This window comes from Notothenia rossii (assembly GCF_949606895.1).
Source record: "Notothenia rossii genome assembly, chromosome: 2".
NCBI classification, from domain to species: Eukaryota; Metazoa; Chordata; class Actinopteri; order Perciformes; family Nototheniidae; genus Notothenia; species Notothenia rossii.
The window spans coordinates 50651097-50669542 of NC_136904.1; the positions used below are offsets into that span (position 1 = coordinate 50651097).

General features: G+C 44.1%; 2 protein-coding genes across 2 annotated transcripts in view; one reads left to right on the forward strand and one right to left on the reverse strand.

The window, feature by feature from the left end:
• efl1 (elongation factor like GTPase 1) overlaps positions 1-18446 on the forward strand; it is a 175071-nt gene that overhangs the window by 142198 nt on the left and 14427 nt on the right. Inside the window, exons 17-19 of the mRNA XM_079662374.1 lie at positions 17024-17150; positions 17307-17433; positions 17841-18045. Of these exons, the coding sequence (XP_079518500.1) occupies positions 17024-17150; positions 17307-17433; positions 17841-18045 (459 nt within the window). The remainder of the gene's footprint in view (positions 1-17023; positions 17151-17306; positions 17434-17840; positions 18046-18446) is intronic.
• On the reverse strand, positions 7185-14875 carry LOC307026739 (general transcription factor II-I repeat domain-containing protein 2-like). The gene is made up of 2 exons (XM_079662362.1): positions 10014-14875; positions 7185-9812 (listed from the first exon to the last, which is right to left on the reverse strand). The coding sequence occupies exon 1, from the start codon at positions 11845-11847 to the stop codon at positions 10018-10020; it is 1830 nt and encodes a 609-aa protein (XP_079518488.1). The 5' UTR covers positions 11848-14875; the 3' UTR covers positions 7185-9812; positions 10014-10017.

Consider the following 18446-nt stretch of genomic DNA (forward strand, 5'->3'; position numbering starts at 1 on the left):
CCCAGAGGCAGAAATACTACTGCTGCTCGGAAGAGATGTCCTTAGGGCACACAAGGTAAGGCAGCAGGTCAACGGACCGCATAATGCCCCCTTTGCCCAACGTCTGGATTTAGGTTGGGTAGTGATAGGAGAAGTGTGCTTGGGTAATGTACATAAACCAACAGTCAACACGTTCAAGACAAACGTGCTAGACAGCGGTCGCCACTCAATCTTTCAACCCTGTACAAGCTTCATGCATGTCAAGGAGACGCCCCGTAGCCTTAACAGGTCTGGTACAGCACCAGAGAGTATGCTAGGACAGACAGTGTTCAACCGTACTGAGAACGACAACAAACCTGCTCCATCAGTGGAAGACACCATCTTCATGAAGATAATGGACACAAACGTCTACAGAGATGAAGCTAACAGTTGGGTGGCCCCACTGCCCTTCAGAGAACTACGCCAGCCTTTACCAAATAACAAAGGGCAGGCAGTCAATCGGTTCGCATCCTTGCAACGAACCTTGAAAAGAAAACCAGAAATGGAAGAACAGTACGTGACATTCATGAAGAAGATATTTGCAAATGGACATGCAGAGGAAGCACCATCGCTGACAGAAGGGGAGGAGTGCTGGTATCTCCCAACGTTTGGGGTTTATCACCCACAGAAACCCAATCAGATCAGGGTTGTCTTTGATTCCAGTGCCCAGTACTCCGGCGTCTCCCTCAATGACGTGCTCCTCACTGGACCCGATCTCAACAACTCCCTCCTTGGAGTGCTTTTACGCTTCCGGAAAGAGAGGGTTGCAATTCTTGCAGACATCCAACAGATGTTTCATTGTTTCTTAGTGCACGAAAACCATCGCAACTTCCTCCGGTTTTTGTGGTATAAGGACAGTGACGTGAACAAGGAAGTTGTTGAGTACCGGATGAAGGTCCACGTCTTTGGCAACTCACCATCTCCTGCTGTTGCAACTTATGGGCTACGAAGAGCCATAAGAGAGGGCTCACGAGAGCATGGAGCCGATACTGTCGCGTTTGTAGAAAGACACTTCTACGTGGATGATGGCCTAATATCCCTACCATCTGAAGCCAAAGCCATCGACCTCCTCCAGCGAACACAGGCCTCTCTCGCAGAATCAAACCTGCACTTGCACAAGTTCGTATCAAACAGTCCAGAAGTCACAGAGGCTTTTCCACTGGAAGATTGTGCTCCAGTCGTCAAAGACCTGGATTTAAGTGGAGAAACTGCACCCACACAACGGAGCTTAGGTCTACTGTGGGAGATCACGTCTGACACGTTCACCTACTCTGCATCAACCGTGGATAAACCATTCACTCGACGTGGAGTCCTATCCACAGTCAACAGTATTTTTGATCCCCTGGGTCTACTGGCACCTGTCACGATCCAGGGAAGAGCCCTCCTTAGAGAGCTTACCTCTGAACTATCTGACTGGGATACACCCCTCCCGGAAGACAAATCAAGCAGATGGGAAGATTGGAGAGATTCCCTCCAAGACCTGAAACAGCTTCACGTTCAGCGCACATATACGACAACCTCCCTCACGAAAGCTGTTCACAGGGAATTGTGTGTGTTCTCGGACGCGTCAATCAAAGCCATCGGGGCTGTGGCCTACTTGAAGGTGGTGCAGGAAGATGGGAAGACTGAAGTAGGTTTCGTTATGGGTAAGGCCAAGCTGGCACCCCTCTCAGAACCGACAATACCCAGGCTTGAGCTGTGTGGCGCAGTCTTGGCAGCAGAGATGGCAGACCTTATCCAGGATGAGCTGGACCTGAAGTTAGATGCCATTAAGTTTTACACAGACAGCAGAGTAGTGCTTGGCTATATTTGTAATGAAACAAAACGATTCTACACATATGTCTACAACAGAGTCCAACGAATCCGGCAGTCCTCAAAGCCTGAGCAATGGCACTACGTATGTACCAAAGACAACCCTGCTGACCACGCATCAAGGTCTTTACCCGCATCCCGCCTGGCGCAGACCTCTTGGTTCACTGGACCTTCCTTCCTGTGTCAGCCACCGGCAGAGAAAACGCAGACAGCTGAGAGGTTCAGTTTAATCGACCCTGAAAAGGACTCAGAAATCCGACCTCAGGTACAAACTTCTGCTACCCACCTGGAGGAATCGGTACTCAACTCCGGACGCTTCGAGCGCTTCTCCACCTTTACTTCACTGGTAAGAGGAGTTGCATTCCTCGTACACATGGCAAGATCCTACAAACGTTCAAACCAAGACAGCAAGTGCAAAGGCTGGCATAAATGTAACTTACCTCGGACTCCAGACGAAATGGCACAAGCTGGGAAAGTTATCCTTAAAGCAACCCAGAAAACAGCCATGGCAAAAGAACTGTCAGCTCTCCATGCCAACAAACCCATACCAAAGAGCAGTCCTCTGAGGACACTCAACCCAATCTTGGAGGATGACCTTATCTGCGTTGGAGGCCGACTACAGCACTCTCATCTTGCTACCGCAGAGAAGAACCCGATAGTTCTGCCCAAAGGAAGTCACATTTCCCTACTGCTCACACGGCATCACCATGAGCAGGTGAGACACCAAGGCCGTCATCTAACGGAAGGAGCGATTAGGGCAGCAGGACTGTGGCTCTTGGGAGGCAAGAAGCTCATCAACTCAGTAATCCACAAATGCCTAACCTGCCGCAAGCTACGTGGAAAGCTGGAAGAACAAAAAATGGCGGATCTGCCCTCAGAACGACTTGAAATCTGCCCTCCCTTCACATACGTGGGCCTCGACGTATTTGGGCCCTGGTCTGTTACAACCAGACGCACCAGAGGAGGACAGGCAGAGAGCAAGCGTTGGGCCATTATGTTCAGTTGTATGAGCTCCAGAGCTGTTCACATCGAGGTAATCGAATCTATGAACACATCCAGTTGCATAAATGCCCTCAGACGTTTCTTCGCACTCAGAGGCCCGGCTAAACAGCTCAGATCCGATTGCGGAACCAATTTCGTTGGAGCAAGCAAGGAGCTCGGGATGGACAAGGCAGTGCATAGATACCTCAGCGAACAAGGATGCAGCTGGGAATTCAACCCTCCGCACGCCTCTCATATGGGAGGTTCCTGGGAGCGTATGATCGGCGTTGCCAGAAGAATCCTCGATTCAATGTTTCAACGGCAAAACACTCGCTTGACCCATGAAGTGCTATGCACACTAATGGCGGAGGTCATAGCGATCATGAATGCACGCCCACTCTTACCTGTGTCTACGGATCCCGAGAAGCCCTTCATACTTTCTCCATCCATGATCCTCACACAAAAGTCGGGGGTTCCACCTCCCCCCGGAGACTTTTCCGACAAAGACCTGTACACAAAACAATGGAGGCAAGTCCAGGCCCTTGCAAACCAGTTCTGGACCCGCTGGAGTCGAGAATACCTACCTTCGTTGCAGCACAGACAGAAGTGGACAGTGCCCCGAAGAAACCTTCAGGTTGGAGATCTGGTTCTGCTCAGGGACAAGCAGGCCGCTCGCAACTACTGGCCTATGGCCAGAGTCAATGCCACTTTCCCTGGGAAAGATGGACATGTAAGGAAGGTCGAAGTGAAAACAACTGACCAAGGCAAGGTCAAAACCTTTCTCCGGCCGACTGCAGAAATTGTTCTGCTCCTTCCTAAAGACTGATAGACAGACTATATTTAAGATCTGTACAAGTTCTAAGTGACCTCACATAGGTCAGGCGGGGAGTGTGTTGCCTCTCCAGGCATTTAATATTATTACATTTATTTCTTAAATAATTACTTTACAGTTTAAATTAGCTAATGTAAAAATTAATATTATTTTGTTGTTTTAGTTTTTGCGACGACGTCACTTCCGGTTTAGTCACTTCCGGTTCAGTCTCTTCCGGCGATCTTCCTGTTGAACTTAGCTGGGTAGAAAGAATGGCCGACATGTGCATCGGAACATAATCAATCAGCATCCACTTGGAGGCATCAGAGTGGCAATGCCGTGAGTTGTTTGATTGTTAAAGGACATGTTGAAGATGTTATATTATGATGGATTTAGTTCGAAAAACTGTTTGATGTGTTGTTTAGGGCGATTTGAGTTGTAGTTGTATACAAGCTAAAAAGTGATGCAATTGTCAATCAGAATGCCTCATTTCAGTATTGGACAGTTTCTGTTATTTACAACTATGCATAACGTGATGTTAGTCATAAGGTTGTCATAAATAGACACAATATTTTTGTATTATTGTATTTGCAGTTTTCACCGTCTGTTGATGAAGAAGTGAAAGTAAAAGGTCAAGCTTACTACGACTTTGTCTCATTGGCTACGGTTTAACTCAGTGTTTAGTCAGAGTTTCGACACACTGCACGAGAACACTACAATTTCATTTAGCCTAGCTTTAAAAACATGCAGAGGAATGAGATTGCTCAGTTTCAATTCTTGCTGAAGACTGTTCCAAGCAAGTGGAGCTGCGCACATAAAACCTGTCTTACCTAAGACAGTCCTTGCTCTTGGCACATCTAACAATACTACATCATGCGACAGTGCATGACATTAAGGACTTTGGGAGATCTAAGCTAATTTACAGATTGCCCTGAAAAATGTGCGCGGACGAACTGACGCATGAAGGGTTTGGGGGGCCTCCCCCTAGAACATTTAGATTTGTGCAGGTCTTAGATGCTGTCTGGTGCATTCTCTAGATTGAATTATAAGATGAACCACCACAATATTATATTGTACAATTTCAATGTTATTCTTCATTTCGCTTGTTTGTTTGTTCGCTCGCTTGCATGCCCTGCATAGCTATAAGAAATACTTAAGTTGTTGGTCAAGACACTTTCCATCTGATGAAGGCAAATGCCTTCCCAGATGTTAAAAAGTAGAAAACATTACATTCAGTTGTAACTGCCAAAACAAACATTATTTACACTATTATGGACCCTGTTAAAAATGTTTGTAATTTTATCTAATGTAAATTGGTCTAATGAATGCTTCCTCATCCGGAGGCTGACCGAGCAGCAGTCGAGAGGAGCCGAGCGGATCCGCGAAGCACACAAAATGGCGACGTCAGAGTTCCCGTTAGCCGGCAAATCTAAATCTCTTCGGTCAAAATAATTTCCCTTTCTGTCACACTTCTGTGACAGACAAGAAGAGTATGTGACAGACAAGAGTAGTCAATTCTAATGTCTAACACTTAATGTGGAGAAAGAGATGTCATGTATGGGTTGATTGTGCGTTGATCTGTTGGTAATGCCTCGGGGTTCTGGTGGGCATGTAAACAAATGCATAATGCTGCGCTATACTTTGTGGCCTCACCCCCGACACTCATTGTTTAGGTGTCTTTTAATAAGCAGGTAGTCATATCATTAGCTAGAACTAGCTGGATCTGATCGATATGGACATAAACGCGAGTCTAATTTGACGGGAGAGAGAGATCAGCTGCTGCTGACGAGTCGACACGCAGCGCTGCATGATCACATGCAGCAGTGAGCGGACAAAACACACACTTCAGGTTAGAATATCACACGTAGCTATTTTAATCATAGGGCCCTATATTTTCCGCGATCGCGGACGGAATCGCGGAAATTCCCGAAAAAAGCAGATAATCACGGAATTTGACATAATTAGACTGAAATGCTGTTTTCGTGAGGAAGTGAAACAAAAAACCTGGGAAAACTTTCCCGGGGGACGCTAATCAGCGTAACACACCCCTGCGTCACTGTCTCATGCGGTCCCGTCCCGCCACCCCCAACAAACACAAGTGAAATGCAAGCATGGCTGTCCCTCCGTCAGCTAAAAAGATACGGAATACGGGGCTATCCGCTCAATCACGAGCAGAGCAGTTCCCCGCTGACTTCTACGTGTCGGGTGACGTGATGTATTGTAAGTTTTCCATTGTTGTGGATGAGACCACTGATGCCAGAGATTGCAGCGTGCTAAACATCGTCATTGGTAAGTTAATGCTTAATGTAATATCCTAAAATACAACGTAGTGAACACTCCTTTACAATATGTTGTGTGCAAATCGTGATGCAGCATTGTCTTCCAGAGGGGGAAACATAGCTGATGTCTCTTGTCAACACTAATACCTTTTATTGCAATATATCATTATAATGGGATAACACATTTTATTAAAAAATAAATAAATATGGATGGATCAGAAAACATCTGATCCCACAGGGGAAACTGGTGACATGCACCTACAATACTAGGATAAAAAACGATTTTAAATTTAGAATAAACAGATTTAGAATAAACAATGTCAGTACAGCCACTGTCTGCCTCATTTTATGTATATATATATATATATATATATATATATATATATATATATATAAATAAAATAATATATATATAATATATATATATATATAAATAAAATAAAATATATATATAATATATATATATATATAAATATAAATAAAATAAAATATATATATAATATATATATATATATATATATATATATATATAAATAAAATGAGGCAGACAGTGGCTGTACTGATATTGTTTATTCTAAATGCCCCTTTTATTTATAATATATATATATTAATACACCTAAAACAATAAGCTAGATAGACATTTAAAACAGTGTAAGAGATCATTAGTAATATGCTTGTTTTCTTCTTTCATCACAGGTGTTGAAAATCAATATTTTCTGGTGGATGTGGTCTTCATGGATAAATGCAACTTTATTTTCACTAGAAAGTTTACAGCTCAAAAGAAAACTTTTGTTGGAACTTGAAGTGCAATGTTTTGTTGCAAGTTTTTCAAGTAAATAAAGTATTGAGGGAATGTGCAATATTCTGTCGCCTCAATAAATGGGAGGTCATTTCTATTTAGTGTACATTTTATTTGAAAACATTAAAACACACCCTTTTTTGTGGTAAAATACGAGTAAATAGGTTAAAAAAACAGAATTCCAAAACATTAAAACGGAAAAAAACGGAAAAAAACAGAATTCCAAAACATTAAAACGGAAAAAAACGGAAAAAACTGAATTCTAAAAAATTAAAACGGAAAAAACGGAATTTAGAAAGACACAAAACGGAATTTGGTGAAAATGAAAACGGAATTTATAGGGCCCTATAATCACCTCTCAAACTACCTAAACTAGTTATAGATATGTTTAGTTTTACTGTCGGGTCACTCATTACTGGATCCGCGAGCTGCATGATACTGGCATAATAGATTGCCCGATCGGGCAACCATCAGGTGAGGCTTCATTGCCCGAGCTAAATACTAGATGGACCCGGGCCATCGGGTAGTCCTTAATGTCGAGCCCTTTGCGATCTCAGACAATAGCTGCTTGCAACTCTGTGTTATCTGAGAGCAGATATAATACGGGAGTTTACTCAACAAAGCTTTATAAATAAACGTATACCAATGACTGAACCTCTTTACAGTAAGTGATGGGAAACCTGCCTTGGCATACAGGGTACAGTGATGTGTAAGTGCTTTACAATTTGTGACAAATCTCAGTGCGCTGTGATAGGCGGCATCTAACTTGTTCAGGCAATGGGCAGGTGCATTCATATTCAACAAATCACCATAGTCCAGCACAGGTAAAAAGGTCACAGTGACTAGCCTTTTCCTGGCCTCAAGCAAGAAACAGGACTTGTTTCTGAAAAACAAACCTAGTCTAACCCTCAGCTTTTTAAGCAGGTTATTGACCTGAAGTTTAAAGGTAAGACAATCCTCAAGCCAGATACCTAGGTATTTATAACAGGTAACCACTTCAAGTACTTGTCCTTGCATAGTAACAATATCTAAAACAGGCTCTGGTGTCTTTTTAGCTTTTGAAAATAGCATTACCTTGGTTGTATCAACATTTAAAAGAAGCTTAAGCTCAGCGAGCTGAGTCTGAATAATGTTAAAAACAGCCTGTAATTTAACACCAGCCTCCTTAATGGAGGGAACTGCACAGTACATCACGGTATCATCCGCAAAAACATGTAAAGTAATTTCATTCACATTTTCACCTAAACTGTTGATATATATGGAGAATAAAAGTGGACCTAAAACAGAACCTTGAGGAACACCATTAGCAATGTTCAACCACTCAGAAGACAGCCCATCAAAGTGAACACATTGGGACCTTTCAGAGAGGTAGTTCACAAACCACCCCACTGCATGGCTGGATATGCCAATACTGAGTAGCCTCTGCTTTAAGATGCGATGATCGACGGTATCAAACGCTTTGGACAGGTCAATAAATAGAGCTGCACAACTCTGCTTATTATCTAAAATACTCGTAATGTCATTCACCACTTTCATTGTGGCAGTGATGGTGCTGTGTTGCTTTCTGAAGCCTGACTGATGTTTAGACAGGATATCATTTTTACATAAAAACTCCTATACTTGTTCACTCACTAGGCGTTCGAGCACCTTCGCCAGAACTGACAATTTAGAGATTGGCCTATAGTTATTTAAAATAGTCGCCTCCCCTCCTTTTAGTAAAGGCAAGACATAAGCTGACTTCCATACTTTTGGAATTGCATTTGTGTTGAGGGAGAGGTTAAAAAGAGTAGTGAGAGGAAGAGCAATAAAATCTGCAGCTATCTTTAAAAAGAAAGGTTCTACGTTGTCCGGGCCTGCCGGTTTCTTAGGATCTAACTTTTATTAATGCTTCATGAACAACATTAACAGTAAAAGGAGTAAAACTGAAAGGGTTTCCCAGACCACATTGTTCAGAGTCACAGACTGGTGTTCACAGAAACAGAGTTAGAAAAAGAATCAAACAGAGAGCCACAGGACACAACATGCTCATTAAAGCAATTTAACATGGTGGCCCTGTCCAATATAGAGCCAGATGCTGTGGTAAGGCACGGAGGTAGCTCATTACGGATCTCACCGGTGGATATCGATCTTATGGCTTTCCAAAATTTCCTAGGATTATTTAGGTTTTCTGTGGTAACTGACAAATAGTCCTTCGACTTAGCACTTTTGACAAGTGAAGTGAAGCTATTCCTCAGCTGCCTAAAGTGCAGCCATTCTACCTCTGAGCCTGATTACCTAGCCTTTGCCCAGGCCTTGTTTCTCTCATGAAAGAGACTGGACAGTTCAGCAGAAAACCAAGGATTGTCTCGTCCCTTTACTCTAAATCAGGGGTCCCCAAACTTTTTTCTCTGGGGGCCACATTATCGTTCCTGACTGTGATGAGGGGCCGGGATCGATCATGTGGGCTGTATACTAGGCCACTGCCTGTTATAGCCATAATTTCTAGCACAAAATAGTTCATCATTACAAGTGATTTGCAAAAGAAGTGAGTACTTCACATGTTTTTCAATTTGAAATACCACAGGTATTCCTTTTATTTTCTAATAACAACCATGTAAAAATAGCAAGGAAAGGTTAGAAAAACATGGTGATTGACAGTTTATGAGTGATACAATAGAAATGGTAGGCCTATATTACAGTGAGATGAGAAATCATCAAGACAAGAAACTTGGTGAACAATATATCAACTAACCAACTCTTATTTGTATATTCAGGTGAGATTTTTTTTGTTCAAGGTGAAAATGCAATGAGCACCCAAACACTTTTACAGCACAATTATCATCCCTTTGAAATAGGAGATTGAGATGAGGGGCAGTGCATAAAGAGGAGAAAGAGGAGAGAGAGAGAGAGAGACAACGATGGAGAGGCAGATGCTGAGAGAAGAGATTGGGAGGAGAGACTGAGCAGTAAACCCTCGGCAGGTTAAACTAGAAGAGAGTAACAGAATGGGAAGTCAGCAATATGTGCAGTAGGTGAACTGAATTGGTACTTGTAGCCAGGGTGGAAGGAAGGATGGATGGGCAGTGATCTTTGAGGTCAGCAGTTGCAGTCCCCTCTCTTGCTGCCTGGAAACCTGGCATAAAGGGATGACATTGGACACATTCAGTAAATTACATAAATATGCTGCCTGTTGTTCCTTGTGATGTGATTTTACAAATACAGTGTAGCATTATTCCTTAAAATTCATTAAAAACATTAATCATATTTCATCAAAAAATCATATTTCATGTTTACAGCCATATAAAATTGTAATAGTTAAAATCAGTATATTTACCATATCAGTGTGAACTGTGTGCTTGCTTCTGGCTGGTGAGAAGTCCGATGTCTGGGTGTAGCCTAGTGGTTGCCAGTCTCAAAGTTTGATGCAAATGTTCATCTGAGAGTCTGTTCCTCGTTGGATTTTTTATTTGCTTCATGCGGGAAAAAGTCTGCTTGCAGGTGTAGGTGCTGCCAAAAACGGTACACATCTTCAGAGCATGTTGTTTAATGTTTGGGTAAGTGCCCTCTGGTAGCTCAGCATAGAACTCAAGGAGGTGGTCAGGCTTGAATGCGTCTTTAAGGACATCACAATTCTGCAGCTCGGCTAGTTCAAACTGAAGAGAGGGAAGTGCATCGTCAATGTCAGCAGCAAAGGGGTTCTGGAACAGACTTATGTCTTTGTTGTTGACATGAAGCTCGCGGAAGCGCACACTGAACTCTCGCTGCAGCATCTCCAGGGCATCTTTGCACTTCGCGACTGGGAAAGGGGCGGCTGGTTTCTCGGCGCAGTAGCTGTGGGTGGCAGGGAGATGTGTGAAGTCCAGCTTTTGGACCTGTCGCACAAGGAGCTGCAGTTTGACCTCGAATGCTTTTATGTGGGAATACATGTCGCTGATGAGATTCCCTTTGCCTTGGAGCTGTAGGTTGAGGTGGTTCAACAGTTCAGTCACATCAGTTAAAAACGCGAGGTCCCATTTCCACTCCGGGTCGGTCAGCTCCCGTACCGTTTCACCTTTAGACTGGAGGAAGGTGTTGATTTCGGGCAGCAGGTTGTAGACACGGCGCAATACTTTGCCTCGACTTAACCACCGGATTTCGGTGTAGTACAGCACATCCTGGTGAGCAGACCCCAGCTCGGAGAGAAAGGCCTGGAACTGCCTGTGTTTCAGCCCATTTTTCCGGATGTAGTTGACAAAGTGCACAACCACCTTCATCACAGACGCCCACTTCAAAACTTTGCAGCACAGCGCTTGCTGGTGAATCAGGCAGTGGACTTGAATCGGTGGGGCGAGACCTCGTTCCTCGAACTCGCCGTTCAAGCGCCCTACTAGACCCCTCGTAGATCCGACCATGCTAGGCGCACCATCTGTAGTGACACTGGCAAAATTAGCCCATTGCAGACCAAGTTCGCCCATTGTTTTGCACACTTCGACAAAAAGGTCTTCTCCAGTTGTTGTGCCTTTTAGGCTTCTCAGTGATGCCAGCTCCTCTGACACTTCAAAACGTGTGTTGACTCCACGAATAAAAATCAACAGTTGTGCCGTGTCCTGTACGTCATTACTTTCATCCATGGCTAAAGCAAAACACTTGAATTCTGCGGCTCTCTCTCTCAGTTGGTCAAACACGTTTCCCCCCATCTCCTCAATTCGTCTCGTCATCGTTTGTGCTGAGAGACTCACCCCACGGAAGGCATCTGTCTTCTCGGGACACACCTCCTCGGCCACAGCCAGCATCATGGCCTTCCCGAATTCTCCGTCTGTGAACGGCTTGCCGTGGGTAGCCAGTAGGTTAGCTACTTTGTAGGTAGCTCGGACAGCAGCCAGGTTGACCCGGGATTGACGAAGGAAGGCATCCTGTTGAACAGCTAGTCCGCCTTTCAGACGCCGAACCTTATCATCTCTCGCTAGCCCGCTCAAGCTAGCATACTCTCTGTGCCGGGTTTCGTGATGGCGGCGAAGGTTGAATTCTTTAAACACGGCCACATTTTCTTTACATATAATACAAATGGCACGGTCCTTCCATGGAACAAAAAAATAATCCTTGGTCCATTGTTCTTTAAAAACCCGACACTCTCTGTCAATTTTCCTCACTTTACTGCACGCCATTACACTGCTGTTCAACTGTAGCATAATATTTTCTGCGCATGACTTCGATCAGCTTGTAAGGTGGCGGAAATTCGGTCATAAACATACGTCATATAAATAATACAGACACACATATTAAATTATATAAAATATAAATGGTTAATAAAAAAATATTTTAGTGTTAAAAAAACAAGATGCAAATGTAACAGATGTCAACCAGAACGTTACATAACGTTGCTTTTAAAGCGTGATAGAGGCGCTGGCGATCTGATTGACAGTTCCACTGTTTGGCTCATGGCCACTACCAGAGCCGCTCTGGCCACTACATACTGACGGCCTCGAGTTCTAATCTCAGGTGACGGAATGAACAGTGATTACCGCCCTCGTTTGGAGAGTCATGTTATTATTTCACAAAACAAGTTGGACAACTAAAATAAAATATTTTAAAAAAAAAATTTTATTTTTTTTTTTTCTTCTTTGGGCCAGTTCAAATGGTGAGGTGGAGGGCCGGTCAAAGGGGCGTGGCGGGCCGTATGCGGCCCGCGGGCCGTAGTCTGGGGAACCCTGCTCTAAATGTACGTAGGGGTGCATGTCTATCAATGATCTCCATAAAACCAAGATAAAAATAAGACCATGCAGTTTCTACATCAGCACACAGATCGATTTTTCCCCAGTCAAAGCCAAACAGATCATGAACAAAACCCTGCTCCACAAAATGTTTTATGTCTCTCTTAATAATAATACGAGGTTTAACCTTTTGGACCTTAGTGTCCCTAATTGTGGCTACAGCACAGTGGTCACTCACATCATTCGCAAATACTCCCACAGATAAGTATTTATAGGGAACATTAGTTAGAATGAGATCAATTAAGGAGGATTTACAGGGCTCGACATTAAGGACTGCCCGATGGCCCGGGGCCATCTAGTATTTAGCTCGGGCAATGAAGCCTCACCTGCTGGTTGCCCGATCGGGCAGTCTATTATGCCAGTATCATGCAGCTCGCGGATCAGTAAGTGACCCGACAGTAAAACTAAACATATCTATAACTAGTTTAGGTAGTTTGAGAGGTAATTAAAATAGCTACGTGTGATATTCTAACCTGAAGTGTGTGTTTTGTCCGCTCACCGCTGCATGTGATCATGCAGAGCTGCGTGTCGACTCGTCAGCAGCAGCTGATCACACTCTCCAGTCAGATTAGACTTCACTCGCGTTTATGTCCATATCGATCAGATCCAGCTAGTTCTAGATAATGATATGACTACCTGCTTATTAAAAGACACCTAAAGAATAAGTGTCGCTATGCAACTGGGTGAGGCCACAAAGTATAGCGCAGCATTATGCATTTGTTTACATGCCCACCGGAACCCCGAGGCATTACCAACAGATCAACGCACAATCAACCCATACATGACATCTCTTTTTCCACATTAAGTGTTAGACATTAGAATTGACTATTCTTGTCTGTCACATACTCTTCTTGTCTGTCACAGAAGTGGCGCAACAGAAGCGGTATTGCGCTAAAGGGAAATTATTTTGACCGAAGAGATTTAGATTTGCCGGCTAACGGGAACTCTGACGTCACCATTTTGTGTGCTTCGCGGATGCGCTCGGGTCTGCTCGGTCGGCTTCCGGATGAGGAGGCATTCGTTCGACCAACTTACAGTAGATAACATTACAAACATTTTTAACAGGGGCCATAATATTGTAAATAATGTTTGTTTTGGCAGTTATAACTGAATGTAATGTTTTTTCTACTTTTTAAAATCTGGGAAGGCATTTGCCTTCATCAGATGGAAAGTGTCTTGACCAACAACTTAAGTATTTCTTATAGCTATGCAGGGCATGCAAGCGAGCAAACACAAACAAGAACAAACAAACCGAAGAATATAAAAAAAAGTGAAACGAAGAATAAAATTGAAATTGTACAATATAATATTGTGGTTGTTCATCTTATAATTCAGTCGAGAGAATGCACCAGACAGCATCTAAGACCTGCAAAAATTAACATTTTCTAGAGGGAGGCCCCCCAAACCCTTCGTGCCATTTCGTCCGCGCGCATTTTTCAGGGCAATCTTTATTGGGCTCAGGGCCATCTGTAAATTAGCTTAGATTGCCCCCATCTAAGCTCCCAAAATCCTTAATGTCATGCACTGATTTATTAGGGGACTTAATCTTAGGGTGAGTAGGACTGTCAACAATCTGAGTAACATTCAAAGAAATACAAAGGTTTTTAAAATCCTCTGACACTGCAGTTAACCAGTCCCAGTTCAAATCTCTAAGTAGAACTATTTCCTTGTAGTCTAGCTGCGATAAAAGATTTGCTAGCGAAGACAAGGAGTCCTTGACAGCTGAGGGGGGTCTGTAACAGCCCACGACCATGACCTGTTGACCCTTTGCCACTTCTATATTTAAGGCTAAACATTCGAATTGCTTACTGATAGATTTGGAAACTAATGTGGATTGCAACGCCACCACCTTTATTAGGCCGGTCGGAACGATACACATTATAACCATTTAAGGCAATGTCAGAGGCCAAAATAGATTTATTTAGCCATGTTTCTGATAAAACAATGACGTCAGCGTCAGTCGAGCTTGCCCAAATGCGGACCAAATCTAGTTTACCTAACAGACTGCGCACATTCAAGTGGATGAAACCCAACCCAGACCTAGCTTTAAAATCAGCAGGAGTAGCGATCTGACTACTACTACTGGGCATCTTTTCCTCTTAATCGACACACATACATTGTCATCTACTTTAGAAACACCGGAAAAGTCTGCGAGAGTGTGATTTGAGCTTAAGAAGCAATCCTGAAGAACAATCATCGCAGGGAAACAAAAAAGACAAACACATTTTGTCGAGCAGATTGACTGTGACAAGGCAACCGGTAATTGTTTGTGCAACACATCCGAACCTTTGCAGGGGATGCCCACTGCGGGTGGCAGAACAGACCTGAATCCAGTAGACTTCTCAGAATGACTCAAGATCTTCTCATAGTCCAAAACAGTTAACAGGCACAGCAGAATCCCGATATGGGTCATTTTCCCAGACCAGCACACAGTATCCGCGATGTTCCTGGGGCAAATCAGCGTAGCAGCAAAGGAAAGGCAAAAGCAGCAGCGTGGAAGCGCTCCGGTCCCTCCATGGTATCCCCGGGGTGAAAGCAGGCCTCTGCAACAGCAGAACCAGGACAGGTGGAAAGCAGGCCCCAGCTGTGGTAAAATCCTCCTCTGCACAGCAGCACACGCCCGGTGGAAGCAGGCCAAGCCCGAAGCGTGGATCCACTCCGTATCTCCGCGACGACTCCGGGGTAAAAACCTCTCCAGTACAGCCGTACTCTACAGGTGGGAGCAGGCCTCCGTAGATCGCAGATCACAGGCAGCAACAGGTGGAGCCGCTCCGTCTCTTCGCGACGAGCAGGCCTCCGTAGATCGCAGATCGCAGGCAGCAACAGGTTGAGCCGCTCCGTCTCTTTGCGACGTCTCCGGGGGAAAAACACCTCAGCACAGCCGCACTCGACAGGTGGGAGTAGGCCTCCGCAGATCGCAGACAACTAAAACTACTACTTGTATAAGCAGGGATGGCTAAATGTTTGTAAGCAGGAGAGCTAGATGCTAACAGCTGCCAGATGCTAACAGGTAGTGGGAGCCTGTAAAAATTGCGAGTGCCTAGAGTGCAAGCAACAGCTGTTGTACTGCATTCCACTATACTAGGACAGCCCTCCAAACACACACAAGCATGCACACATACACGCTCATTAAACAAACTCAAAGCAACTTTAACTGACCTTGAAGCAGGCCGCCGTGTCTGTAAATGCTTTGGCTAAACTTAGTGTATGACTGTGTTGTGATTGTGTGTTTTTGAATTGTCTGTAACTGTAAAACTGTGCTCTTACCATTATTGGGCCAGGACTCTCTTGAAAAAGAGTTGTTTAATCTCAATGAGACCTATCCTGGTTAAATAAAGGTAAAATACAAATATATATATAGGACGAAAGGCAGTGGCGGCCGGCCCATAGGGGCGCTAGGGGCGCCGCCCCCCCTCTTCCCACATGTTTTATTGTCATTAAGAATTAAAAATAAATAAAAATATATATTTCCAAAAAATATATAGGCCTATATATTTTTTTTTTCTTTTTAAAGAACAAGGTAAATATTATATAGTTGGTATCAGTAAAATGTATAATCTACAATAAAATCTCGTTTAAAATTGTTTTACGTTGTCTAAAGTTACTGATAAGTCACATGTTTCCTGCCTGGCCGCAGCGTGTATCATTACCCTCTCTCGTCCGGGCGGTAGAAAGGAGCCCTCAGCCAGAGCAGCTGCAGCCAACAAGCTGACTGTTGCTATCTGTAAACTATGCCGCCGAAACATAATTTTAGCCAATCAGCGTCGTCAGATCTGATGCTCAAAGGGCGCCCTTTCAGCGCCCTGGCCTGTGTGTCTGTGAGTTGTTTAGACTTGTATCCAAGGTGACGCTACAGTAGGGGATGGCTGCGTCTGCAGGTGTAGACTCCGGTGCTAGTGGATCGCCGGAGCTATAGATTAACATTTGCATGCTTATTGTAGTTGTAAGGGCAATGCCTGTAGCACCATGGAGCATATGTGTGGGCTGGACCTGTATTTTACAGCAAAGGAGTGAGCAGAGGTTCGAGTTGTCGATTCTTGTTCAGTTTTCATCTTCCTCACCCTCTCAGACTTTGAGTTGCGCGCGCTGCTAAGGAGACGCGCTACCATGGAAACCAAACAATGGTGTCCGAGTGGAAACAGTCGTGAGTAAATCTGATTTTGTCAGAAATCGGGAGAAATGCCGGAGTCTCCCGCGAAAATCGGGAGGGTTGGCAAGTATGACTGACACACACACACACACACACACACACACATGGTTTTGTCACCATTTCCATAGCCCTACCAAAAATATTTTCCACCAGCCGCCACTGACGAAAGGTGATTTATCCAAATGTCTCTTTTATCTGCCCAATAGAAAGAGAAGATATTCATCATCATAAATCAAATAGTTACTGTGTGAATTCATTATGGATTGATTGTTTTATCTCTCCATAACACGCTAAACATCACCATATTAGCTGTTTCCATTTAAAAATGTTTATGACTATGATTTGGAATAAAACCAAACTGTCCTGGAGCTGATGGAGGACAAAGGAAACCAAAACGATCCGTCATTAGCTTCAATAACAGGATTCTCACTTGTCTTTTCAAAGGTTTGCTAAAATTGAGATCAGCGCGTCCAAGCCCATCATTCCCTTCAGAGAAACAGTGGTGCGGCCCCCAAAAGTGGACATGGTGAATGAAGAGCTGGGCCATCAGCAAAAAGTGGCCATCCACCGGGTAAGTCAGCAGCATGCTGTCCACATCAGAAAAACACTTTTCATATTTTCTTTTAAAGTTGTTTTGAAGTGACATGTGTAACTATACTTGGGTTCGATCATAAAGACAATAACACATCACAGTGAAATATGTTGGTGTGTATGTCTGCGTTGCTAGGTGAAAGAAGAGGCCTCTCATGGACGTTCCTCTGACACGCTCCATGTGGACCCTAGTGGTCTGGTGACCCTCACCACCCCCAACCGGCTGGCCTCCGTCTGCGTACGGGCCGCCCCCCTGCCCCAGGGTAAGAACGGCACACAGCAACAGACAAAGTTCATTTAAAGAGATCAAAGTATTGAGGGCTTTTCCCATAAAGCGGTGCAGGAATGAGTGGGGTTTGACGCTGGAGGAGGTCGGAACAAAACCGCAGATGGACCCGGTGGAATCCCGGCGTTAATATATCCATCTTAACTCATTAAAATCTACTTGTTCTTGCGTGTGAGAGGAAAGGCTCTGTGTACACTTCCTCTGACTCCACCTCCCTCCTGCTGGGTTTTACTCCTGCAGATCAGGGAGTGATTTATGACTCAGGACTCTGGTGAATGTTGTGTTTGGACTGAAGAGCAGCTCTCTGTGTCAGAGACCGGATTAAGCACCACTGAAATAAAACTTTTCATGATATAAACCCTGTAATGTTGCTGTTCCTGTCAGATGTGACGTCTCTGTTGGAGAGCAGGACGGAGCTCATCCGCACTCTGGAGCAGGTGAACATGTCCCTGAGAGAGGGGAGGAGTGTGGACGTCAGCCCCCAGACTCTGGAGGCCATCGCTGGGTTCAAAGCCCAGCTGGAGAGCCTGCTGCAGGGCCGGAGGTGGAGGAGCGCTGTGGAGCACATCTGGGCCTTCGGACCCCGCAGGTCTGTGCCCCCCGCTGGATAGATTTAAAGCAGAGACACAGCAAGCTCAAACTAGTAGATATTCAGTTTGATCTCACATGGAATATACCATTCTGTTGATAATGAGAACAGAGTAGACTGACCTGTCCCTTAAAGAAGTTTGACCTTTATTAACCTCAACTTCAAAAGTAAGAACCAGGTCTACATTTAAGAAAGTCCTTTATTCCTAATTTACTTTATTTTAATACATATATTTAGCCAACAGGTGAGGGAATATCAGACTGACATGAACATGAACTAATGTTGCCCTGTGCCTGCTGGATGGTGAGATGAGAAACTTTTGTTTCAATTCAAGTGGCCCAAAAAACAAATATTGATTAATGCAGCATTTTAATTCATATTTACATATTGTATTTGATTTG